Source organism: Mytilus trossulus, chromosome 10 (assembly GCF_036588685.1).
Source record: "Mytilus trossulus isolate FHL-02 chromosome 10, PNRI_Mtr1.1.1.hap1, whole genome shotgun sequence".
Taxonomy (NCBI): Eukaryota; Metazoa; Mollusca; class Bivalvia; order Mytilida; family Mytilidae; genus Mytilus; species Mytilus trossulus.
This window is the reverse complement of record NC_086382.1, coordinates 42,057,509-42,085,489: the sequence shown is the minus strand read 5'-3', so window position 1 is coordinate 42,085,489 and position 27,981 is coordinate 42,057,509. Positions and strand designations below refer to the sequence as shown.

The window sequence follows — 27,981 nt, the reverse complement described above, 5'->3', positions numbered from 1 at the left end:
TTTCTTTATTTATAAACTTTCAATTTATAACAGTCTTTTAAAAAGCTTGTTATTTTTAAACAGAGTAACGTACATCCTTAAAACGGTTCAATATGAAATTCAAATTGTTACTTAATTTTAAAGATTATGAAAAATCTACATCTTTGATAATAACAACTAATTTTGATTTTGAAATAAAAAAATGTTGGTCAGAAGCTTTTTTCAACAAAAATCTGCTAAGCGTCTTCGGTAATTGTGAAAGATTATTTTATTTTTTTACAGGTGTCAAAAGTAGAAGTACTATCTTACGTTGTCTTATTCTTCAGTCGTATAAACAGTCCTAAAGTAAATTGTCTGCTAATAACTTGATTTTGGACCTGGATCCGATAAAAAAAAACAATCCTTAAAAATGTTGCTGTCAAAGTTTCTGTTAATTTAAGAAAATGATTATGACTGCAGTTGAAGAATTTTCATGAAAAGATATCTAATATTCGTACGTAAAGATTATATGTTAGTTATGTGTCAAAACTAACAGTTGTATTATTCATGTATTTGGTTTTGATGTTATATTTGTTATTCTCGTGGGATTTGTCTGATGCTTGGTCCGTTTCTGTGTGTGTTACATTTTAGTGTTGTGTCGTTTTTCTCCTCTTATATTTAATGCGTTTACCTCGGTTTTAGTTTGTTACTCCGATTTTGTTTTTTGTCCATGGATTTATGAGTTTTGAACAGCGGTATACTACTGTTGCATTTAATTATTAAAAGACGTCGGGAAATTTTAGATTTGCACAATATTGAGAGGTTTTAAATGGTAAATAATTTGACGATTGGATTGTTTTTTAATACAATTAATGTCTTATTTATAATTTATACATATTTCGATCACAAATATGTTCAAATTGGATTATGTATAACACACTTTTCATGCTTAATCTATAAGTGTGTGTGTGTATAGGATGAGTTATTGAAGTAAATTAAATTATTTTAATTGATTAAATGCATTCAGGTTGTTTAATTGTCTTTTTAAAGTCACTTTCCTAAAGAGACAAGACTTGTAAGAAAAATTATGGATATACGATAATTGCAAGTTACAAACAGTGTAACGAAATAAATATCGGAAGACATCGAGCTAAATATTCTGGGAAGTGCGGTCGGAGTTGTCATTCCGAATCCTAAAGTTATAATGCATCTTTCCCGGGTCCTGAAAAATGTTCTTGATTTTTTTAAAAGTCCTGATAACGGTCAATCCCAAATACCCGCGACAATACAAGCCTTATCCCGAACTCATGCAAAAATAAAAGACCGAAAATGGACCTTTCGCTGCCCCTCTATGGACACACGTGAATTAACCTGAGTTGTATTTTTCAATGTTTGTCGTAAATTTTTGTGTAGATATGAGTATTTTTACTACCAATGGTTACATTTTCTCCGAGGGTATCACCAGCCCCGTTTATAGCACTTCTGTGTTGACTTGAGTTATCATTGATATGTTCATAATTATAAATTTACTGTTAACAAAACTTTCAATTTTTGAAAACAAAGGCCTTTTCTTCCTCAGGAATAGATTACTTTAGCTGTATTTGGCAAAACATGTAGGAATTTTTGGTCCTCAATGCTCTTCAACTTCGTAATTTATTTGGCCTTTTAAACATTTTTTTTATTCGAGCGTCACTGATGAGTCTTTTGTAAACAAAAGGCGGGTCTGGCGTAAATATAAATTTTTAATCCTGGTATCTATGATCAGTTTTTTTTCATGTAAAAAAACGCTAGATTTGCCACTGTTTTAGGTATATATTGTATCTGCTAGAGTAGTATGATACTTTCATTATTGAGTTAAATCAAGATTTCATTGGAAATGCAAATTTTCATTGTTTAGCCTGATACAAACTATGATATTTCTCTTTTCAGATGTTTCAATATTCTGTATCGGACAATTTTCATCATTAGATGGGAGTCGGATATAGGTCACTTTAAGCATGATTAGTAAAACAGGTTTCATGATGGGCTTCATTTTTATTTTCATTACACTCTTCACACCAACGTTTATGTATAATTATAGCAATATAATACATAATCATTTTCTAGTGTGTGGCCCAGACTATTTGTGTGACCTTGCCTATATGAATTACACGCACTTACCTGACAATTCATACAAAAACATAGAACTATGTCCTGAATGTTTTTGCAATTCAACATGCATAATAAATGAAAATTGTTGCCCAGATGTGTTTTTTAAAATGCCAGAACAAACTTGCATAGATTCCATTATTCTCGATTCAACCTATAATGAAATAACTGCCATATTTCCAATGGTGACAAGTTGTCCATACGGGTCAAATGATACTGAAATTGAATTATGCGCAAAGAACACCTCAACTGTAGACCGTATAACAACGCCTCATGTGACGACAACCAACATACCACTAACTTATCTTAATAAACACTGCGCATCATGCCATGGACAAACCACGTATCACCAATGGAATTTAAATATTTCTTGTTACTTGTTTTCTGACTACAATTTCTTATCAACCTATCAACAGGTAATAGACGAGGCGATGAAGAAGGAGTGCTTTATTATGCATCAGATAGATACTCTGCCTGTTCGAAACTGTTCCCAAAATGAAGAAATACATTTTGACAAGTGTAACATGACAGGTATGTGGGACATATTCGATCCCGATATTCAGTACGCATGTGAATCTACATATAAACTAGTTTATAAAGTGTACAAAAACATATTTTGTTTCATTTGTAATCCTATTCGTCGCATAAACACGACAGATGTTCGAACTTGTAACTCAACTGGTTCCTGGAAACCGTTTGACCAAGGGCTCAAAGATGCTTGTCAACATTATAACAACCCAGAAAACAGTTTCTCGTCTTTAAATGTATTTTGCTACTTATGTAATAGAGATAACACTTTTAGTAATTCCTTTGTAGATGTAAATGCTAGTATCACTTATACACGTAAAGGCGACTTAACCTTTTATACTTTGCAAAATATAAGTGACTTCAGCCTGCCGTTTTATAAGCAATATTTGAAAGATCAGATGAAAATTACTACAGGAGCTGCTAATGATAAAGAAACTAAGAGTTTTACGTTAAACCTTACAAATACTTTGCTTAAGGCATATGCATATAATCCATTTCTTCCTGGATTGTGTAATGAAGAGTTGTTGCCCCTGGATGCTCTTAATGTGATCAAGCCGATTACGACCCCATGTAGGTGTAATTTGTCAGCGATTTACGAAGGAAATGTACCACTTTGTTTAGATTTGGTATTAACCAATCCATTCATGTGTATGGGCAATGTTATAAGTTTTGGAATGTCCGAAAAAACTGAAGAACTTGTGTTTGCCGTGGTAGAAAGCTGCTCTCAAAATTTCAAATCTACTTTATTAAGGAAAAGATGTACCGGGAATGGTTATGATATTTATTCATTACTCCCGGTCGTAGACACAGTTACGAATATTCAATACAAAAATTTTCATTGCTTCATTTGCAATCAAGTTACGTTTATGGATGATGTAGATCAGGTTTTTTACAATGATCGTTACCTTTTTCTGTTTTACATAAACATTATCTGCGAAAATGATATCGACATTGTATATGATCGTTATTTGTCTATATCTGATATTATTCTAACGGCTATGTTGAATAAATGCAGAATAAGCCTTTTAAAGCAAAACGAATTACCTGTAGAATGTCACAGGGACGGATATAATGATATCGTTCATCAGTGCAACGTTTCCGGATTATTGACGGAGTTTGATTCCGACATTAAGTGGTCATGTGAAAATCTATCGTATGCAGTATTACCCCAGACAATTCATAAACAGACGATATTTAAAAACGTATTTTGCTCGATTTGTAACCCTCCAAATGTTAGTGGAAATATCAAATCGAAATGTAACGAAACAGGTACGTGTCAGTATTTGGCTGAAAATGTAACAACTGGATGTCTTGTATTTCCAAAGGTTATCAGGGAAATTCCATATAAAAATGAATTTTGTCACGCTTGTAACGAACAACCATGCATGACGGTATTTCAAGTCAATGAAACTGCAATTGACACAAAAACCAACCTATGTTTTCCCCCTTTTGAACCTTTTGAGTGTCAATGTCTAGGCTCAGGATGTGTTGCTCCAATTGATATTCCGGGAGTGAAAATTCGAAACTTGTTCCAAATTGGTCAGACAAAAACAAGTGATGAACCATGGGATGTTCAATACTGTTCTGATGGACAGCTATACGACAAAGTTGAGGTAAGTACATCCCGACATATTATATGAAAATATTACAACAAATGTGCGTTAATTTAATTCTTGAGACGAAGTCACAAATTATAAAACAGTGAGTTAAACGCATATACACTATGTCAGACGCAATTACACTGACTTCTAAACTATCATCACGTACACTCGAGATAATGGTCAAACAAACACATCCAAAGCACCCTTATGGGATAGATATTATCATGGATCTTATTTCTCCTTCTGGTTTTACGATATATTTTATGGACAAAACAGTTGCTCGTGTCATGATTACAATATGTTGCTTGGTTTTTTTCTGCCTTGGTCCCAGTTAAACTATTGATATTGTCTTTTAAACGTTTTTTGTGAATGGTCATCATCTTAGTAATAATTAACTATTTAACGCGCTACAATTTAAACGCTATTCTAGTTTTCTCCGTTTTTATCAAATCTTTTATTCTTTTCAATTTAAGTTTATCTTTTTATATGCTTTACAAACTACCGATGATGACTCACATTCACAAAAGCACAAGGTATAAAGACAGGCGGAAGATACCAAAATCATAGTCAAACTATAAAAAAAACGAACTGTCATTTCTTTGACATAAAACAAAACACACAAAAAAACGACCAAAAGATAAAATCTACAAAACGCTACAAACAAAACTTAACACTGCGCAACATAAACTTAACGCTGGATCTCGGAAGGGTTTTCATAAGGTAAATCCAAAAAAAAAGAGAATGATGGCTTTTAAAAAGGGACAAAGGATTACATATGTTTTAAAAATAAAAGTAACAAAGACGAATAATTGAGATCACCCCTAGTTTTGGTGGGGTTCGTGTTGTTTATTCTTTAGTTTTCTATGTTGTGTCATGTGTACTATTGTTTTTCTGTTTGTCTTTTTCATTTTTAGCCATGGCGTTGTCAGTTTGTTTTTAAGAGTTTGACTGTCCCTTTGGTATATTTCGTCCCTCTTTTAAATCATGTATTTGTTCAAACATGTTCTTTGTGCAGCAGATTTACAATTACTTTAAATGTCATTCAAGATTATTAATTTTTGTTTACTTCGTTTAAAAGCATAATGCAGCCCATCTTTTCTTGATTTTGAATTTTGGTATTCCAACACCAAATTGTACCATCTGTTTTATTGGATAAGTACTACTAAATATTTATTTGTCTTTGCAATGTCTTGTGTAGTTCTATCCGTCATACGATTGTGTGTTAAGCTTTGAAAAATGAATTTCAATTTCATTATTTGCATCCGGTCCACTTTTGCAATCTTTAAACATTGGGATAAATCACATGAACATACTACACCACTCGTTTAATGGTCTCAATAGATATATCGTATTCTGATTATTTTTTAATTCAATTTTTTGTTTTTTTATTTTTTTTCAGAAAAACTGTCGCGACATCACGTGCTTTCCAGGAAGGCATTTGATTGGTGGAAATTGCGACCCTTTGTTCACCGTCACCAGGAACATAAGATACAACTTAGAGGTCTTCATTAGAAATGCTGATTCATCAGAACAGTTTAATGGAACAGAGAAAATCATATTACGATGGTTGGAAAATATTGTTAGAAATCATTCCATTGGCATAACTAGTATGGTTATTCTTAAATCTGAAATATTTTCAAATTTTCCATGTTCATTAGGTCAGTCAAATCCAAACGTATTTACGTATATTGCATTTGATGTGTTCATAGAATCAAACATTCATCGGAATGGCCTTGAACAATCACTTTTGGAAATAGTTCATGAAAACTCTGTGTTTAGGGATAATAAAGACATTTTTAGTATGGAAATATCTTTAGCATCCGCATTTTCTGATCTACTTCGTTTTGTTCACATGGCTAGGGAATTTAAACATGAGTCGCAATGCTGGAAATTGGAAGAAAACACCGAAATTTTAAATAAATACGGCAATTATATATCAACAAAAATCAATAGACAAATTGTCTGCCCACAGTTTGTTTTTGACGCAGACCAATACACAATAGATGGTTATTCTGTTCTACTTATAAAATACAAAAAAATCATTAATTACGACCTATTTTTTATGGATTCAAATAACAAAATAAGAATTTGTGTCGATGATTTCATTTCATTGCTATTTAATAGATATATCAAATCAACCACAGAATATGCCCTTGAAATAACGACAATTGTATGTACATGCGTTTCTTTATTTTGTTTGCTAGTAACTTTTATTACCTACTGCATTTTCCCAATACTAAGAACCTTACCTGGTAAAAATAATATGTGTCTCATATTTTCTCTTTTAATTGCTCAGACATGTTTGCAATTCGGAACAATTTGGACTGATCATATATTCATCTGTAAAGCCATAGGCATCATCCTTCATGTGTTTTGGTTGGCAACATTCGCCTGTATGAACGTGTGTTCGTATCATATGTATTCTGTGTTTACCACTTTCAGACCAACCAGTAGTATGTCGGAGAATAATGGACTCTTCTTAAGATATGTTTGTTATTCATATGGAACACCTTTCGTTATAGTTATCATTAATATAGCCATTCAAATTGTGCTGTCAGGTGGAGCAAACATTGGTTATGGTGGGTCGAACTGTTTTATATCAGATATTCCCCAAATCGCTGCGTTCATTTGTCCGGTAGGGGTCATCTGTCTGGTAAATATTTGGTTATTTGGGTTCACAGCTTACACGATATACACAAGACCAATCATTCGGAGCACCGCAAACGATAAACAAGATTTTTATGTGTATATTAAGCTTTTCTCGCTAACCGGAATCACGTGGATTGGGCAAATAGTAGACTCATTTATTCCATTGTCAGTGTTTTCGTTTGTTGTGACCATACTTACAGGTTTGCAAGGGTTATTCATTTTTCTAAGTTTTGTTTGTAACAAACGAGTATACAATTTGTTTTTGGGCATGTGCAAATATAATCATAGCGAAAGTGTTCGAGAAAGTATCAGATTGTATTCACTATCTGAAGTTAATTACCATGATAAGTATATCAAACGCTACCCTATTACAAAGCCATCAAAGATCTCTTAAATGTTCAACTTAATTGTAGTATGTGCCGATTGGTATTTTTTTTTTATGGAGCGTTTAACCAGGTGTGATTTTTATTTTTTATCGACTCCTAGGAGTCGATATTAAGAATTGAACGATGCACAGTAAGTGTGTGAATTTTTCTTGCTACCTGATTAGAAGATATTACGAGACGTGAATAATCAAAATTTATTGATTGGTTAGAACAATCCAAACATAGTAAATGTCCTTCAATCCCGTAGAGTATCGGATTTGTCCTCTCTATTTAAGCAACTAGATTTTACACAGGTAAATTTTATCTATAAATAATCGAATCTTCTGGAGTAAACAACAACGTTAAACGATATATGTGTGACCTCACTGTCCGTACAAATTTTGTAAACAAAAATGTCAACTGAAAATTTTTCGAGGTTTAGATTTACAAGAAGCGGAAGATTTCAAATTTTAACGGGAGGGACGGAAAAGGGTCTGAAAAGCGGGAGATTTTAACTCCCGCCGGAAGAATCACATGTATGTGATGCACGTGGCTATTCTAGTAAATGAATTAATCTACAAAGCGAGAGCACATTCCATTTTCATCAGCTAAGAGTCGACTATAGCCCTTTTGCAAAGGCTAACGCTTGTTTGAACTTCAAGTCGATTTAAAAACCATGCTAGTTTTCATTTCTAGGTTGCAACTCTACCAGGTATATCTGATTTTAGATATTGAAATATGATTCTGTATTATTTTTATATGGAGCCTTTAAATCAGTGATAATATAACTTTTATAATGCCCGCGTCACACTGTCCCGATTTTTATATTCGATGGACACTTGAATGCAAAAATTGTAAGTTCGTACGAAGTTGGTCCCGATCTCGTTTAAATACCAAAAAGTGACCGAAGCAAGTACGATGAATAACGAAGTCTATACGATGGTGCCGACATTATATACGATATCAAAAGATGGACATACGAAGGTTAATTGAAGACGGATATTAAAGCTTCATATCTCAGCCGAAGCCTACACGATGGATCACGAAGCTACACGATGGTTTACGAAGGCTACACGATGGATTACGATGATGGCGCGATGGCAATACGATGTCTCAAATGCGTTCTACCTATTTTGAACCTTTCTTATGATACGAACAGAATTTCGACAACATATCGTTTCTGTTCAAGTCTGCCATGCATGGCATAATTCTTATAAAACTTAGCTTAGTATTATCCTCTCGCCTACTACATGTAAGTTGCGTGTAGATAAAAAAATTATGGACACTCTAGAGCCAAAATGCTCAAAACTTGGGATAGTGTTACTCGTTAGGAATATCTTAAGCGCTATTGACTTTAAAATCAAAGGTCAAGGTCACAGTGGCAGTTATAATACAAGGCAATATCACCCTTGTGGACACTCTAAAACCAATATGCTTCAAAAGATTTTAACCACATTTGGTATATTGTCCTCCTTGTAATGATCTGACATTTTTTACGTTCAAGACCAAAGGTCAAGGTCATGCAGATGGGCTTGTTTTTCTCCTTGAAATAGCATAATACATAGGAAATTCGTTGCTTTATTTTTTACCTGCTGGTTCTAAAGACAACATTAAAGTTATTTCCAGTTACTGAATGTTTCGGTTGATTTCTAAAAAAATAGTTATTGTATCAAATATGCATATTCAATTTACCATTTTCGGCATGTGTCATATACAAATATAGTGTCCATATTTGTCCCCTATATGTTACATACGAGGGGATGCCACTTTCGGCATTGCCTTGTTTGAACTGCAAAATGTGTGCACTAGTCTGAATAATCACCCATAATTATGCCCATGTTTACTAATCTATCTTAAAGGTAAGGTAATGGGTTCGACGATCCCCTTTATTCAAAAAGAGCTCTTTCCAGGAAAATATCATAATAATATAGACAAAAGGAAGAATGTGGAGAAAGCAACAAATGCGGCAATATGACATATAGAAATTGATTATGGAGTAAACATTCGTGTGACAACAACTCAGACGATACATAAAAAAATCAGAATAATGAAGAAAAAGTTGGTTTCCCTATATACGTGTACCTACAGTGTTGCGTTTATGATTTTCATAATGTTACTTGATATGAACAATTGACCAAAAATAATATTTGACTTGTACAAGTAATTTCTGAGCCTGTAATAGCTGCTCTTCTTGTTCAATTTGAATTATTAGAAACAACGCTGTCTCTTGATCTCATAGAGTCATATGATATGAGCTCCATGTTTTGTAAACGCCTTTCTTAACTGTCGTATTAGACTGACCAGTGCATATCGCGCATGGCACTTTAAATGTATTTTAGCGCGAAAATTAACTTACATTAAGCTGGATTTATTGCCGTCGTAGTTCTATCTTATCGCCTTCGTACTTTTATTCGATGGCAACACGACGGGATTACGAAGTCTTCACGTAGTCGTGTTGCAATCGTAAGACCTTCGGGTTACTTCGTGATTCATTCGTGTAGACATCGTAATGTCAAAACTGCCCGATGGAAACGATGGAAACACGAATGCAATACGATGTTTAAAGATGTATTCCCGGTGACATTACGATGGTGAGGATGGTGATACGAACTCAATACGAACCCTCAACATCGGACGCACCTTCGGGGATTTTTTAACATGTTAAAAAATTAAGAACCCTTCCCGAAGTTGTCACCGAAGGCAAGAAAAAGTGGCCGATGGTTCTACGATGGTTAAAGATGGCACTTCGAATAGCCCGATATGATACGATCAGTCCCGATTTTGAAAATTTCCATAATCGTGTTGCCATCGGCGTAAAAATCGGAACAGTGTGACGCGGGCATAAACATATACAAAAATCCGGTCGAATGAGATAGCTAAAATTACATCCCAAAAAACTATTGAAATTATTTGCAAATTATTTATGCTGGAAAGCAGCAAATGGAAAACTGTATCCTTTCCTTTCGTGTGATCAGTCTTGTACTTGATAACTAATTACACAATCTTTTTTGATAACTATTTACACCACTGGGTCGATGCCACTGCTGGTGGACGTTTCGTATTACCAGCCCAGTAGTCAGTAGTCAGCACTTTGATGTTGATATGAATATCAATTGTTTGGTCATTTTTGTAAATTTCCTGTTACAAAACTTTGTATTTTTCGAAAAACGACGGATTTTCTTATCCCAGGATAGATTACCTTAGCCGTATTTGCCACATTTTGGGGGGAATTTTGGGTCCTCAATGGTCTTCCGTCTTTGGCTTTATTACTATTTTGTTCTGGGCGTTACTGATGAGTCTTATGTAGACAAAACGCGCGTCTGGTGTATCAAATTATAATCCTGGTACCTTTGATAACTATTGTAACTTTTTTTCAAAAATAATCATGTGAACGTAGCCTTTTATGAAGTGTGTCACACAATTACAATTCTGCATAATTCTTAAATGAACCATTACTTTATATCACAGTTGTCTTTTTTCAAGTTATATGTTTTATTTGTTATAATAGTAAATGGTATATATACATGTATTTGATCTATGTTGATCACTTTGAATATTTAACACACTATTTTTGAGTTTATGTATTGTCATTTACTTCAGGTGCATATGTTGTTACTGTTATTTTCATTTTCAATATTAGACGTTTGTTATTCAAACGTGTTGCTTAGTGTTTGGTTTGTTTTTATTATTAAATATTGATTCTATTTAAGTGAAGTTGTTTGATACTTTATGCCACTTTGCAGTACTATAAAAAATAAACATGCTTGAAGAATTTATATCATACACAGACCAAAACCATTTCTTGTTGAAATTTGTTGTTGGACAGAGGGCCGGGCTTTGTCATTCCATTCTTCTTTTCACGTTCCGCCACCTATAACGTGATGGTACCAAATTTGCAACTATTGACAGTTTTTATGCCCCATCTACGATAGTGGAGGGGCATTATATTTTCTGGTCTGTGGCTCCGTTCGTTCGTTCGTCCGTTCGTTCATGCGTCCGTTCGTCCATGCGTCCGTCCGTTCGTTAAAATGTTTTTGGCCAAGGTAGTTTTTGATGAAGCTGAAGTCTAATCAACTTGAAACGTAGGACACTTGTTGCTTATGATATGATCTTTCTAATGTTAAAGTCAAATTATACTTTTTACCCCAATGTCACGGTCCACTGAACAAAGTAAATGAAAGGGGAGTTTCAGATTAAAGTTTTTGGTCAAGGTAGTTTTTGATGAAGCTGAAGTCCAATCAACTGGAAACTTAGAACACATGTTTCCTATAGTATAATCTTTCTAATTTTAATGCCAAATTAGATTTTAACCAGATTTCACGGTCCATTGAACATGGAAAATGATAGTGCTAGTGGGGCATCCGTGTACTTTGGACACATTCTTGTTTTCATCTACTTTTATTTATGATCCAGACAAAAGTTTTCAATCCGTTATTATTTTGTTTATGTGTCCTTATTGACGATAGCTAAAATTCTAAATATATTTTTATATATTAGAAATGGTTAGTGTCCGATTTTAAAGCATCCTAAGATATAGTCAGTTGACGTTCATAGATTAGGAAAAGTGAAAACTTATATATTTAAAATTTCATTTTCATACTCGTATTAATAAATAAGACACTTCTAACGCATTTTGATATTTATGATTGTTTTTTCGTATCATATTTAATGAAACAGTTGTCTCAGTGTCCATGCAGGAGCGGGATCTTGCAATATGACCCTATAATTCTACGTTAGACCGTTTGCTACAATATGCCGAAATTCAAAGTTGTGTAAACAGTTAATTCATAATTGTGAACATATCAATGATAACTCAATTCAACACACAAGTGCTGACTATTGGGCCGGAAATATCCGCTGCGAAGTAAAACTCCACCAGCAGTGGCATCGACCCAGTGGTTGTAAATAAACTCATCCATTTTTGTCATCGTAGATACCAGGATTTAAATTTTATATTTGCGCCAGACGCATGTTTCGTCTACAAACTACAAAAGATTTATCAGTGACGCTCGAATAAAAAAAATGTGAAAAAAGGCCAAATAAAGTATGAAGTTGAAGAGCATTGAGGACCAAAAACCTCTTAAAGTTTTGCTTAATACAGCTAAGGTAATCTATACCTGAGATAGAAAGACACAGTATTTCAAAAGGTCAAAGTTTTGTAAACTGTTAATTTATAATTATGATATATCAATTCTAACTCAAATCAACACAGAAGTGCTGACTACTGAGCTGGTGATACCCTCGAGGAAGTAAAACTCCAACAGCAGTGGCACCGACCAAGTGGTTGTAAAAAACTGATCTTGGATACCAGGATTGAAATTTTATAAATTTTAAAAAGACCAAACGGGTTTAAGGACCAAAAAATCATAAAAGTTTTGCCAAATACATCTTATGTAATCAACAATAGGTGACCGTACCACCTTTAACAGTGAACTTTAATCCGTACCTCATGCGGCCGATTTTATTCTCAAAATATTTAAATCTGTAATTTAACGAGCAGATGTTTTTTTTTTTTTTCGTTTTTGTTTGTTTTTTGTTTTTTGGTTGTTGTTTTTTTTTTTTTATCTCAAACACCTCCTTTTATCTTAAAACGTTACAACAATAGAGAAGGAAAAAGAGGCATATAAGATTTAATCCCGTTGACTTAATAGACGTATGAGTTTCACTCAGTCCTTGAGAGGTAAAAAGTTCCAACAGAGGTAAATTGTATTAACTAAATCTGCAGGTTACATATTACAAATCTTCCTTTGTTAACTTAAATGTAAACATTATTTGATGATAATACGAAAATTTCAAAGTTTTGCAAATTCGTGTTTGTTAACAAGAAAAAAACGCATGATAAATACTCTTTTTATGATTAAGTCGTTATTTACATTTTTAATATTGTTGGATTTTAAACTGTGCAGATCACAAAAGAGGGACGAAAGATACCAAAGGGACAGTCAAACTCATAAATCTAAAACAAACTGACAACGCCATGGCTAAAATTGAAAAAGACAAACAGACAAACAATAGTACACATGACACAACATGGAAAACCAAAGAATAAACAACACAACTTATACGATCACAAAACATACGAAAAATGCCAAATTTCTTAATAACGTATATAATACGTGTATAAAAAAATCCAGGTATTTTTCAATACTTTCTCTGAGGACATTTGCAAAATGAATATTATATAAGGGTTTCAAACCCTTTAAATCGTATGTTAACCTTTAAAAGAAGTTGCTTATTTTGTTTCGTATTATATAGATATAGGAAGATGTGATATGAGACAACCTTACATCCAAGTAACAATATATAAAAGTATACCATTATAGGTCAAGGTACGGCCTTCAACGCGGAACCTTGGCTCATACCAAACAGCAAGCTATAAAGAGCTCCAAAAATTACTAGTGTAAAACCATTCAAACGGGAAAACAACGGTCTAATCAATAAAAAAAAATATATGCGAATAGTTAAAACGAAGTCGATGACCCTAAAGGAAGATCTGTGACATATCCCATTTACCTTAACCTTAAACAGACATAATCACAAGCCAATACATTGTTGACACTACAGCTGGAAATACCAACTAAACTTAGATTTAGGTTGTTTCAAGTCAATATTCTGATTATGAGATAACTACTAGTCTTGATCACTTCACTCTTGCTCTTTGTATTGTTTCTAAATTTTAACAATGAAATTGTGACTATTTGTTTGACTTCCTGGTCTGTTGAGCCTATTTAATTATACAGTGGGTTTGTGTCACAAATATTTCATTTCCATTAATTAATATCATCATTAGTTTCTTTGATTGACGATGTTACAATTCACTCACACAATTTTACAACTATTAGCAGCCTATATAAACAAGAAGATTTGCAGCTAGAGAACTGTTCATCTGCCTTAGATGTTGTCAATATACTATCATAGATACCAGGATTGCAACTGTATACACCAAACTATGTTACAAAAGACTCACGTCATCAGTGACGCCCAAAACAAAAGATTGCCACTTTTTATTTGACTTCCTTGTCCTTTAAGTCTGTTTTATTATACAGTGACTTTCAGTGACCTACCCAGAAATTTTCATAAGTGTAGCCCACTGACTGCCTAAGAGAGGACCCGATCCAGTCATGCTTCAGTGATTAATTTTATTATCAACAATTTGTTTCCCACTGAAGGGGAGGAGCAGGCCTCCTTGGCTGCCCAAACCCGTGAATATGCATCTAACTTTATATACTGAACTCACCCTATTATCTCATTTTAATTTGAACTTAATATTATCATTGGTTTGTTGATTGATGAGGTTACAACTATTTCCTTCACTATTTTACAATCAGAAGCTTCTTATTTTATATATATAAACAATATGAAGACTAGAAGTAAAAAAACTGTTCAACTGCTTTAGATGATGCCAATAAACTTATAAAAGATTCCAGGACTACAGCTTTATACAACAAACACAAGTTACAAAAGACTCAGCCATCAGTGATGCTCAAATCAAGAGCTAAAAGGTCACAAGGTTTTGCATTATACAGCTAATTTAATGTTTTCATGGGGTTAAGTAAATCCAATTTTGTAAAATGTTAATTTATAATAATGATCATAACTAATAATAGTTCATATCAACACAGAAGTACTGACTAGTCTATAAAATATTCTTTCCTTTTTTAACAACAACCAGCTGTCTAACACATTTAGCATCTGAATCAAACAGAAATCATTGAGAAATTTATTCATCAAGTTTATTTTTATCGCTTACAAATATACCAGTAAATCAATTTCAAATACAACTATTTTTCATAAATATTATTTATTGTAGTAACAAGTAACGAACATGGTATCTGAATTCACTAACATAATTTAATAAAAAAAAATATTTAAACTATAGCTATTTACATCTACAAAAATATCAGTACATAATTTGCCTTTACAAATACACTGTATAAAATCAATTGTTTCTAATTCAAGTTTGTTACACCTGCAGTGAGTGAAAGAGGTATTATCTATCTGAGCAACAATAAATACAAACCCCTGTATGAAAATTATATTTAATAATCAAAGCACCTTCAATGTTGTGAGTCAGACCATCTAATTTGATCATAAAAATCAGCATATTAATAAATTTACACAATTTCTTTAAATAAAATCCTTGCAAAAGTTTTATTTCAATTAGTTGTTGAAGCTCCTTTTCACCTATTGTTTGAAATTCTCATGTGACTTTATAGTTAACAGTAAGTTGAAGTAATTTAGGCTGGTTTCTTAAACGGTAGAGTGCTTGTATGAAAAAAAGGGCACATTAGCCAGTAAACATCTGCTGTTCGACTTCACCTTTTTCTATAAATGGTGAATGAGATGTCAGAGTTGGTGGTAGAAGAATAAAATGATGTTTTATACTTTCTGCAAGTCGATTTCTGATCTATGGTTTTGTTGTATGCCTTTAATTCAAATGCTTCTAAATTTAAAACTCTAAAGTGGTGACATTGAGCTCAGGCTTGCTACAAAATTGTCGTCATGTTATTCGCTGTTCAATGAAGTTCAACTAACAGATGTGCAAATACTGTAAATTCAGAAATTATTGCGAATAATGCGACAGAGTTGTAAATGCAATAATTAAAACTCGCATTTTGTAATATCTTAACTGAATAAAGCATGACTTTTCCCAAAATCGTAAAAATTAAAATCGCATTTAAGTTGAAATGACAAAATCGCAATAATAAGTGAACGCAATAATTTCTGAATTTAAAGTAGATGAAAATATGTATCCTATTACAGTTAATATTTAGTTATATGACAATGTACAAATGTATGAATGTACATGTATTTTCTATTTTCTTTGTTCAATGGTTTTCATATGTATTAAATAACTGACATGTATGTGCACAAGTAAACATAATTGAAGATGTAAAGTTAATTATCTGTTAAAGACAAAGATACAAATAAATGATTTAATTTGTATTTCAAAACTGAAAACTAAATTAAAAAGTTGTGATATCAATATAAATTTTATAAAGATTTAAAGACTTTATATATAACAGTAAAAAAATAGAAGTCTGCACACTTTCCAAATCATTGAACGCACAGACACAATATTGATTGCAGACTTTGAAGGAGTGTAGAATTACATACAGACAATATAAGTTAGATATCACAAAATACATTTAGATTCTTTGGCACATTGGTAAATAACAGGTCATTACTACTACTTTAAAATGTAGGACTAACAATGCATATACAATTTACAAAACAACATTGAATAAGTGTTTGATACCATAGTTTATATTTTGCTTTCTGTTCTGAAATGTTCATTATCTGTAAAAAATGATTCTGTACAAAACAAATCAAATACACCACACTTCAACAATTGTTTCTCCTGGTAAACAACTTCACTTCATTCTACTGTGTTCAAAAACAAATTCTTAAGTTCTATGAACATCATTTATTGAGTATTTCTGACACTTTTCTAATGGAGATCTAGACTAGTCCTCAAAAATACTATGACCTCATCAAAAATTGAATAACCCTAACATGTCTGATAAAGATTCAATGCTATGACCTTATCAAAAATTCAATAACTTTGACACATGTGTTCTTCATTCTTGTTTTTTATATATTCAAACTTTCCATCTTTTCTTATAATTTATGAAAGAGCCAATGTCAATACTTTCTTTTCCACTACTTGTTTACAATTTTATTTCCTCAAGCTTTCCCCAACTTGGTCCTGCCTTAACTTTAACTGGCAGACGGACAGATAACTTCATGGCATTCTCCATCTCACTTTGTATGATCTGTGCCACAGGTATCATATCATCCTGACAGACCTCATAAATCAGTTCATCATGTAGCTGTAGGACAAGGTAGCCACCAGATAATTTCATTGTTGTGGATTTACTTCTGCTTCTAACATTGCGTCTTTCTACAACAGCAAAAGATGATATTTATATTTTTAAAGGGCCATAAATATAAAACAGTAAAAGTAATGCCACCAATATTCAAACTTGATTTGTGTTTTGTGGTGATTAGCATTGTGCATAAGTTTCATAACTGTTGAAAAAAAAAAGGCAAGACTGATTATTGTGATTTTCAGAAAAGACTACTCACAATAATTTTATCAAGATTTTAAATATGAGTTTTATCTTTGCAATACCATTTCTGTTTCAATATTTTGCAATAATAAAAACTTGCAAAAAAAATCTAAATTTACTGTTACAGAAAACACCAAGTTGATAAATTCTTGATTTTTTTTTTGTTATTTTCACTGCTATTTTCTACTTATTAAATCCATGAAGATTCCAAGACTCACCACTTTTTATATGTATATGAAAAATTTATACAAAACAGTAAAAAAAACATCTAATAGGATATGAACCCGAAAGTGGTTCTTTAAAAGGTTCATGTCAATGATCATAACTAGCTCTAAGAAAACTGTACAATTTCTATAATCATGTTACTTTATATATTTTAAGGTGGTACCTAACACTACAGGGAGATAACTCTGTAAAGTCACGTTTTAAATATGTTGTGTTGTAAAGGGAATTTTAAGCTTCTCAATGATAAAAATTGGTATTTGTCAAACTGCTATATAACCAGTGTAATTTTTCTGACAAAATGGTTGGTTCAAAATTTTTGACATTTTTATATTTTTGTTAAAAGGTAAAAGTAAATACATTGTCAAAATTTATTGAAAATTAAATGAGCCAATTAATTTTAGTGAAAGTGTTGGGTACCACCTTAACAACTATTGTATAATAATTTGTTAATCAAACCACTTATACTATGAATTTACTTGTGATTTCTGTTTATCCAGTGACTATTTTACAAGAATACTTACATATGTAGTTAAGGTATCCGACCCATAATAAAGATGGTGGAGTGACTAGTTATAACATTATAGGAAAGTGCAATAAAGATGTTTAATATAAAAGATATTTTTTTAATTTCCTATAGTTTTGGATTAAATAGTATTTGGTGGTGTGTGAAGTTTGTTGTGGTGGGTAAAATTTGTTATATTTTCAATTATTTTTCTTATGTTATAATATAAAATTAAGCCATTTCAATTGATATTCATAGTGTATGTCTTTTTTATGTTGTGATGTTACACTTTTGTTTCATATAAGAGCGAAGGTTGGTACCTATTATAACGTTTAAACCTGCTGCATTTGTTTGCACCTGTCCTAAGTCAGGAATCTGATGTTCAGTTGTTGTTTGTTGATGTGATTTATAAGTTTTTCTCGTTTCTTGTTTTTTATATAGATTAAACCATTGGTTTTCCCATTTGAATGGTTTAACACTAGAAATTTTTCAGAATTTACAGTTTTATAGTATCCTTTGCAAATCCCTTAAATAGCTTTATCATCTACATATAAAAATTTCTTACCAATGAACTTATGAGAATGAGTAAATGCTGATTGTGGGAAAACTTCCTTTAATTTGATATCAATTTGATTCATTGCTGTTTTGACCAGGTCGGCTGCTGACCCTTGTACTGTAGTATTTACTGCCTGTCTTTCTGCCTGAAAAATATAAGAAAATATTTGTTTGTAAAAGCCTTGACTTTTAAAAAGTTTCCTCTGTAATCTCTATATAGCAACAAATTTCATAACTTTAGCAGGTAAAAAAAATATGCAAATATAAATTGTTGAGAATATGTCAAACTTGTATCTTCCTTTATAAAAATACACTAGAAAAATCATTGGAAACAGAAGGAGAAAATTGTCTGCTAGACAATAAACAAAAATTGGTATGGATGAAAATAATTGAATCCGTTCTAAAGGATAATTACATGAGCTCTGGAATATGGCTGAGTAGAAGTTATGGATGGTAAATATCGTCGTCTGCCAGTCATGGTTTGTACATAGCCTTTATTTCTACAGAATTCTACTGTTGTTCTCAAATATGTTCTCATGCCTGTAAAATTTAGAATTATAACAGATTATATGCTCATAAATAGAGGTAATGTTAACTTAATGTGGTTATCTCAATGCCATCCAATTATTCTGCTTTTTCAGACTCAGTCCCATATTTATATAAAACTTTGAATGAAGGGTAAATAGAAAATATCCTTACCAATTTTTTTTTCTAGTTATTGTTATACATTTCACATTGGCACCTTTTCTTTTCAAATTTATATTTAGATTATGAGGATTTCATAAAAATTCAAAATTGGCTTTTTAAACTATATCCAATAAAAAATATAAAAACATAAAATAAAATTCCACTGGCAAAATTTTTTGGCAATAAATGGATCAACTTGATGATTCTGAATAACTGACAGAAAGTTAAAAAAAAAAAGTACCAAACTTTAAGATTCTTAAAATACATACATGTGCAAATTTTTATTTTTATTCTAATATTAAATGGCAATACTGACTTGGATATTTAGCTTTAAACGTCTCTATGAATACTGCAGCATCATTTTCATCCACTTCTAACTGTTCTCCCAGAGCTTTTGCACCAATCCCATAAATCATACCATAACACACCTGTAATAATGAACTTCATAAAACAACTACCTATTTTTTTAAGTAACAATATCTTTATTTCATATTTGCTGTAACAACTTACTAAGTTTACAGCTTATAACTTAGTATCCTTTGTGTTTGTTTACCTAATAGTTTAGGGAAGCCCTATTTGGTAAGATATAACTTAATCATTATATTTAAATATAATTTACAAACATATATAATAAATATTGTAAATATTCATACAGTTCATTTGTTTTTTCTTTCGATTTTTTTATATATAACTTTTCCACTCTGATATTTATATGATCATATGATCCGTTTTCCATTAAAATTTGGTCACAGTGCTGCTTGAGAAAGGTAAAAGTGACAACATCCAATCTGTATTTTGTGGTAATATGCATTGTCTCATAACATTTGGTTGAGGTAAAAAAAAGTAAGAGAACAATTTGGGGACATACATAGATTGACTCAGTGGCATTTAAAGTTTAAACCAGTAAATAGCCTGTCACTTTTGTCTTATAAATTTTAAATTTGTGGAAAAGTATTTTATGTTTTTAAGGTTTAGTTTCAAATAAAATATGGTGTTTGTAAAAATTCTTTTTTAATTTAAGTTCTTTTGAATAAATAGCAAACTTGACCAATGCAATTTTACAATTATCATAGTTTTGCTCCTTGAAATATTTATCTACTAAAAAAAGGAAGAATGAAAAAACTAAAATAAACTTAAAAGAAATGCAGATATTTCTAAGAACTACTGTGGATTAATTAATTTTTCGTGGGTATCAATTTTCGTGGATTGAGGAAAACTTGCATGTTCGTGGACATCTGATTTCTTGGTTTTCCTGAAGTCTGCAGACAAGCCTATAGAAATTTTATTATTCATTGTACATTTAATTCGTGGTTACCTGTATTCATGAAATCCACAAAAATTGGTATCCACAAATAATAATGAATCCCCAGTATTTCTATAACAACTTTTAATCTCAATCAGTTTTAATTTCTCATATATTTCAAAAGTGTTACACATACCTGTTTAGCCTGTTGTCTTTCTACAGCTGTAACCTCCTCAGGAGAAATACCTTTCCATTGAGCTGTTATAAGTTTGAATACATCCCCATCTTCATTTAATATTCTGATCAGCTTCTGGTCGTTAGACAAGTGTGCTATCATCCTCAACTCTAACTGAGAATAATCAGCTGCTACCAAAATGCCACCTGATTAAAAAAACTTAAATAAGTTAGGCTTAAGGGAGCTGGCTTCTCAGTTTCAAAGTAATAAACTTTTCAAAACACTGTATATTGATAGTGGATTAATAAAGGAATGAAAAGAGCAATATATATATACCGTGCTTGTTTTTGAGATAATAGACATTGAAATTTTGGCGGGAAAATGTTCTCTCTTGATTTTTCATAGCTTTATCATTGACAAGTTTAAGTCCTCAAAAATTATTACAAGGTAATTAAAATTTTATAAGACTTTAACAGACAGCTTATCATTATACATGTCAAAGAATTGTAAAAAGAAAAATGGGGGTCACCGGACAAATTTTATTTAGACATTCAAATGGATAAAACCAGAGGATATTTGATTTCATTGATTTGCCAAAGTGTGCATACAATCTTAAAGAAAATTTGACATTTGTTGAACATTTAAATTCGTGGTTCACTTGTATCTATGAATTCTATTTAATTGGTATCCCATGAATAATATTTTCTTTTTAAGGTGGTACCTAACACTACAGGGAGATAACTCTGTAAAGTCAGCTAAACGTTTTAATTATGTTGTGTTCTAAAAGGAATATTAAGCTTCTCAATGATCAAAATTGGTGTTTGTCAAATTGCTATATAACCAGTGTAATTTTTCTGACAAACGGTTGGTTCAAAAAAAATTAATTTTTATATTTTTGTTTATGTGTCAAAGTAAATACTTTGACAAAATCTTATGAAAACTAAAGGAGCCAAATTAAGTTTAGTGAAAGTGTTGGGTACCACCTTTTAAGGAATACTGTTCTTAAAAGAATAATATGGTAGAATAGTATTCTTGTGTTTTTCTTTACACTGAATACATTGGAAGGTGCAAAATATTTTTCCAGATTCGCTACTAAAAAAAACCATAATAAACTTTTTGAAGCATAAACAAAATACATATATTCATAATAAACCATTCCGATTTAACCGTATCAAAATGTAGAGCAGATGTATTATTACAAGCTTTATTTTTGGGGTGTAATAACACTTATGCAAGATTCACATTTCTCTTTTTTAGTGTGGTCATTGTCAATGACTATTGTTAATCTTTTTCATCAGATTCTCTTCAGAATTTGTGCTTCAAATAGTGCATTGTTATGTGATGTGCAGTTTTTATAGGAGCCAATGATTCTCAGTTCTAGTAAATGATTAATTTAACCCATTAACCTGCATTTTTATTTTACTGCAAAACAGAAAAGACATATCTCACTGTTTTATTTTTTGTTTTTTCTGTCAGTTTATTTAATTCATTATAATAGTTTTAAATACCTTTAAATGGGACAAAAGCATGTCTCATGCTAACAGAATATGAACTATTTCTGTTTACATTCTCAACCCTTGCTGTTGATTTTGAAGCACTTTTCAACTGATTCAATTTTCCTTTTATTTTTCTTCCTGTAGGGGGTCCTTTTTCTGGTGTAGGACTCTCTCCTATTACATCTACAAGATAAAATATGATTAACACTGAATAATAAAGTGGATAAAGTAAGTTATACCATTAGTACTCATTTCATATTTTTAATAACGTTTGGTTTTTCAAACATTTTGGCCCTGAAGAGACATTCATTGTCGAGATGCACATCTGGTGCACAAAAATTGGTACAGTTAATGTTATTCAAACAAGAATGATAAATTTAAAATTTAGAAAGGTCAAGAGAAAATCTTGTAAATCTAATCACTTCTTATCATACATCATGTATTATTATTCATTTCTAATACAAGAACTTATTGAATATTCACTATATTTAGAACTATTCCGTCATGGATCATGTGTTGTTTGTTGATTTTAATACATCTGTGGTTTTTAGGGGTGTTTGGTGTGATCTGTTGTTTTGTGATTCTTCTTATTCTTTTTAGGTTTTATACCATAAGTCAAGCTCTCAATCCCCCTCATGAGTCTAGAAAAGCTAGACAATAGCTACAAAAGCATATTATTTTTCTTTAAACTCACCTGGTAAATTTATTTCAAAATCCTTGGGAATGTTCTGTAAATTAGGTTCTATCATACTGACTCGGCCTGTAGCTGTGTGAAACTGTGTCTCACAAAATATACGATACATATCTGCTCGTGTGTTGTGAACTTTAACCTTCTGTAACTGAAAAACAACCTTTGTCAAAGCACTGCTAATTCTTCTCCATTCCAAGATAACACTGGGCAGTGGATGGAGGGGCTTTAACTTTTCTAAAACTTCTTTGGAAGTACTAAGTGTACCTCTACCACGACCTTTCTTTTGACCTACTGCCCTTTTGTTTCCACGTAATTGACCTACATTTGATGGGTCACCATCAGGTGGCAGTTGCAATTCTATAAACAAAATCTGAAATCAAGAATGCAGTAAATATTAAATTTGATAAATATCGCTTGAAAAACATTTTAATAGAATTCTAACATTGTCTATATAATGCATATCTATATTGTGAGGCAAAATCACTTAAATCAATTGAGAAATTTCCAATCATGTCAATAAGGAAGGAATTTGCCATTTGCAGACAGAATATCATTGGTTTTCCATGGCTGCTACAGTTTCATATATCAACAACAATAACTGCTATGATATTTATCAAATATAAAGCGGAAATAAACAGAATAAATCAAACTAGTTAGCATGGGAGATAACTCCAGAAGCTTCATTACTATTATATAACTATGTTTTAATAGGTCAACTTGATAGTAAATAGTTTTATATGTTACCTGAGCTATATCATCAGTAGCAGTTAATGAGAATGGATGTCCAGCAAGTTGATATGCCTGATCTTCTAATGATGATAACCTAGCTAACATAATATTCATCTGGCTCTCACACTCATTTTCACTGTATCCTGAAAAAAACACCAAACTATTTTCATTATAAGGAGCAAGGGTCCGGAAACGGTCATATTTGCCAGTCATGTCCTAAACTGAAACTATAATGTCCTAAACTTTTAATTGGGATTTAGGTCAAATTTTATTTTTCTACATTAATAATTTCGGTCATTTCGTTGAGATCGACTTTCAAAATTGACATTTTGAACACATTTTTGTTGAGTTATCGACTTCCTGTAATTAAACTGCCACTCCAATAAAGTGTTATAATCCTGAGGGCCCTCCTAATAACTATATTAATGCCTCGGGGAGCTATTGGCTAATGATTGCTAATCTCTTTACCTGTGTTTTTAATTCATTGTAATTCACACCTGGCAATTAATCACAAGCTCCAAACTATTATTATAAAGAAATAAAAATTCCATACCAACTGGCTTCAATATTTAATTACTCAACAAGTCAGACAATTGTCAATTATGATTTAAAACCAAATTAAAACTTGGTTTAATTTTGTAGAATTTTTTTTTTTTTTTACTTCTAACACACGTGCTTTGTTTACTATGTAATACGCATGCTTGAAATTCTCTTCCACAGATTTAGACAATTAATCGTAAATTTTAAATAATTTCATCCTAAATAAAGCCAGTGCAACTACTTTAATTAATATTCTTACACTATTAAAGATAAAATATTAAAAAGCCGATGATTTCCTGTGATTTGGATAAACAAAACTAATCCTGGAATTGTTCGTATTAGTATTGTCGCAGTACATCAGATTTGAATTTTGACTTCAGAATCGAAAGAAACATAAGCGATAACTGAGAATATTATTGTTTTGAGACATTAAAATCATTTTATTTTTAAAATGCTGCCCTCCCTTAATTGCCCTTGATCGATTTTTGGAAAATGGTAGGACAAATCATGAAGTAAATGCGATGCAACAGTGAAACAAGTTTGTTGATGCTACAAACATGACGATCGAGTATGAGCATACTCATAATGAGTCTCATGCAGTAATGTGATTTTGGCAATCATCTTTTGAAAAGGGGTATCAACTTTTAAGTTGTATGAAAATGACCAAAATTAGGTGAAAAAATTTCCGGATCCTTGATAAGGAGATACAGTTTTTATTTAATTCATTCAGTATTTCTGCATTAGTAGTCTTAAATATGGACCAGCATTGTAAAAATATTTAAAACTTTTCAGCAATATTGATCTAGCTTTTTATCAGTGATTTCTCAAATACTAACATCCAGTCAGTCATAAGATTGTTGGTTCTCCTGACATAGGAGGGAGTTATAGTAAAGGTAAACAGGTAGGAAAACCGGCATCAGTAACAAGGAATGAGACAGCAATACATGCACCTTACTTTAATATCATCAATTCACATGTTACAAATCATTACGCTAATGACACTTACCAAAACCATTCAATTCCATCCTAGCCAGTGTAACAATGGATGGCATCTCAACATCCAAAAAGGTTGTCAGTAATTCCTCTTTCTGTAGAACATTGACAAAATAATCCATAACATGAAGCGTAAGGACTGATTCTGTTGTGGCTCTAAACCTCCCAGATCCTGGATTCTCAGGTGTCAGTCCAATACTACCATAGCCTATCCCACCACCTATCCCTAAAAAATTAGAGAAGTACTAAATGTACAGTGGTTTTTGTATTTACTGATACTAGGAAAGAACAGGGAATCAGTCCTATCCTGCCTAGACTAAAATTATCAATTGTTGAGGAAAAAAAGAAAGCTTTGTAATTTGTTAGATTCTAAATCTCAGATGAAATTCACATAGAGCAATAATAAATCTCTTAATTTATTGTATATTCTGGTGGACATCTTGTTCAGTAAATGTCAAATACTGTGGATTCATTATCATTCATGAGATACCAATTTTCACAAATTTCGTTGGTTCGGGCAAACCACAAAATTAAATGTTCAACGAATGAAAAATTGTATTAAGGCTTGTATGTAGACTTTGGCAAAAAAAACAAATCAAATATCCACCAAGTAATTAGTTTTCTTTTATCCACAAAAATTTTTACCCACGAAAATTAATAAATTCATGTAAAAATCAAACTTTACTTGCTGTTTATGTTCCATGATATAATGTCAAGTGTTAATTTACTTTTCTTCAAGATACATATCATCTCAATTTTAAGGGTTAAATATGAGGCATATAATTCTTAAACGGTAAATGGAATTTTGTCCTTAATTGTATGATCAATAACATTGAGTTCAAATCTCAAAAGAAATGGTGAAATATACTTCAGTTTTTCTACCAGAAACTGAAAGTGTGGCAAACAAAAACCGTCTAATGAACATGTGGACCAATCTAGGAGGAAGGGGGGAATAAAAATACCTTCTAACAATCCTCCTTCTGTTGGTAGATAATTGTGCACCATTCCAAGTAAGTTCTTCTCCTTGGCTCCTGGGTCTAACAACCAATAAGCTATTTTTGGATCCTGGATTTTCCCAGCTGGGATTAAACCACATCCTTTAACTAGTGTTGTGTACTGAGATTTACTGTCAAACATCATTAAGGATTTAGGCTTGCCTCTATACATGGATTTCTCCAGGACTGACTGAATGACCTTTAATTTGACCTCTGTTGTTATTGATTCATCTGAAGGAGCTGGAGCTAATGAATCATCTGGACATTCTGAAAATGGATTGATAAAAAATAATTTAACGAATAATCGTATTGCGCTGCATGTTCTTCATTAAATGAAGATATACTTTTGAAAATCTTCTAAAACATATATTTATTAGTATAAGATAACAGATACTTTTTTCAAGGATTTTAAACTATATAAAACTTACAGCCAGTTCATTACACAATAGAGCTGACCTTAAGACACTTTTATCATTTTTATTTAGGCCTCACTTGGTTTTGTTGTTTATTAAAATGAGTTCTCAAATGTTTGGGCCCAGTTAACATGATGGTTATTTCTTTACACAGCTGTTTCTTAACAACACTTCTTAATAGAAAATTTGCTAATTACAATCAGTTCAAAGTGTTTGACTTCAAGATGAGAAAAACAGCTATTGTTGATATATAAATTGTGTTTTAAAAGGGCGTTCACTTCTCAGTTTCTAAATAATAACCTTTTCAAAACACTAGTTTATATTGATAGGGGATTAATAAAGGAACCAAAAGAGCAAAAAAAATTATATAGGTCAATGTGCTTGTTATCGAGGTGTTAGCAATTGAAATTTTGGCAGGAAAATATCCTCTCTCTAATTTTCATAGCTTTATCATTGACAAGTTTAAGTTCTCAACCAGATGCTTCGCAGGGCGTAGCTTTATACGACCGCAGAGGTTGAACCCTGAACGGTTGGGGCAAGTATGGACACAACATTCAAGCTGGATTCAGCTCTAAATTTGGATTGTGATTAAATAGTTGACACAGCATAGGTTTCTGACACAGAATGAATGTGTTCTAATGAACTTAAATTTTTTGTTTTCTCTTAGAGCAATTCACTATGCTGTTCAATATTAATCCTCTCAAAATAATGTTTGAAGGAATTTTCTTTTTATTTATGAAATTTCAAATGAGAAAAATTGAACCCAATTTTTTAATCACATCCCCCTTTCCCTTATTCCAAAACTAATCTCAATTAAAATATTCTAATGGAGTTTGCAACAATAACTACTCATTTAAATACATCATAAAATAAACTGTAAATAAAATGTAAAAAAACTGCTTGTTATCACTGAATGGTAAAGATTATTTAAATTTATCAGTTGGTAGTAAAAAGTGAATATACATTGTATATTGTATATAACAAAGATTTATGTTGATTCTGGACAAAGAAAGATAACTCCAATTAAAAAAAATTCTTGCAATAAGATATTTCTTGCTTACTATTTTGGACAAAGAAAGATAACTCTAATTAAAAAAAAATTTGCTATTTCACAATATTGTGAAATTAGATATTTCTTGCCATTGCACAATACTGTGCAATTGAAAAGACTTGCTATTCCACAATACTTAATATAATAATTTTAGATCCTGATTTGGACCAACTTGAAAACTGGGCCCATAATCAAAAATCTAAGTACATGTTTAGATTCAGCATATCAAAGAGGCCCAAGAATATAATTTTTGTTAAAATCAAACTTAGTTTAATTTTGGACTCTTTCGACCTTAATGTAGGCCAATTTGAAAACGGGACCAAAAATGAAGAATCTACATACACAGTTAGATTTGGCATATCAA

At 31.7% G+C, this 27,981-nt stretch overlaps 2 protein-coding genes across 3 annotated transcripts in view; one reads left to right on the top strand and one right to left on the bottom strand.

The window, feature by feature from the left end:
• The first annotated feature begins 2,537 nt into the window (after positions 1-2,537).
• On the top strand, positions 2,538-7,278 carry LOC134687912 (adhesion G protein-coupled receptor E1-like). Its single transcript, XM_063548370.1, has 4 exons — positions 2,538-2,637; positions 4,111-4,247; positions 5,635-5,918; positions 6,360-7,278. Exons 1-4 carry the CDS (start codon positions 2,538-2,540, stop codon positions 7,276-7,278), a joined length of 1,440 nt encoding a protein of 479 aa, XP_063404440.1.
• An 8,009-nt stretch (positions 7,279-15,287) lies between these two features.
• LOC134687380 (DNA polymerase theta-like) overlaps positions 15,288-27,981 on the bottom strand; it is a 33,552-nt gene continuing 20,858 nt past the window's right edge. For both annotated transcript variants that reach the window (XM_063547635.1, XM_063547634.1), the window contains exons 18-27: positions 26,121-26,420; positions 25,172-25,384; positions 23,641-23,768; positions 22,900-23,266; positions 22,218-22,388; positions 20,731-20,915; positions 19,608-19,719; positions 19,020-19,144; positions 18,615-18,750; positions 15,288-17,153 (exon numbers count right to left, since the gene is read on the bottom strand). In XM_063547635.1, the coding sequence (XP_063403705.1) occupies positions 16,921-17,153; positions 18,615-18,750; positions 19,020-19,144; positions 19,608-19,719; positions 20,731-20,915; positions 22,218-22,388; positions 22,900-23,266; positions 23,641-23,768; positions 25,172-25,384; positions 26,121-26,420 (1,970 nt within the window). In that variant the 3' untranslated portion in view covers positions 15,288-16,920. The remainder of the gene's footprint in view (positions 17,154-18,614; positions 18,751-19,019; positions 19,145-19,607; positions 19,720-20,730; positions 20,916-22,217; positions 22,389-22,899; positions 23,267-23,640; positions 23,769-25,171; positions 25,385-26,120; positions 26,421-27,981) is intronic.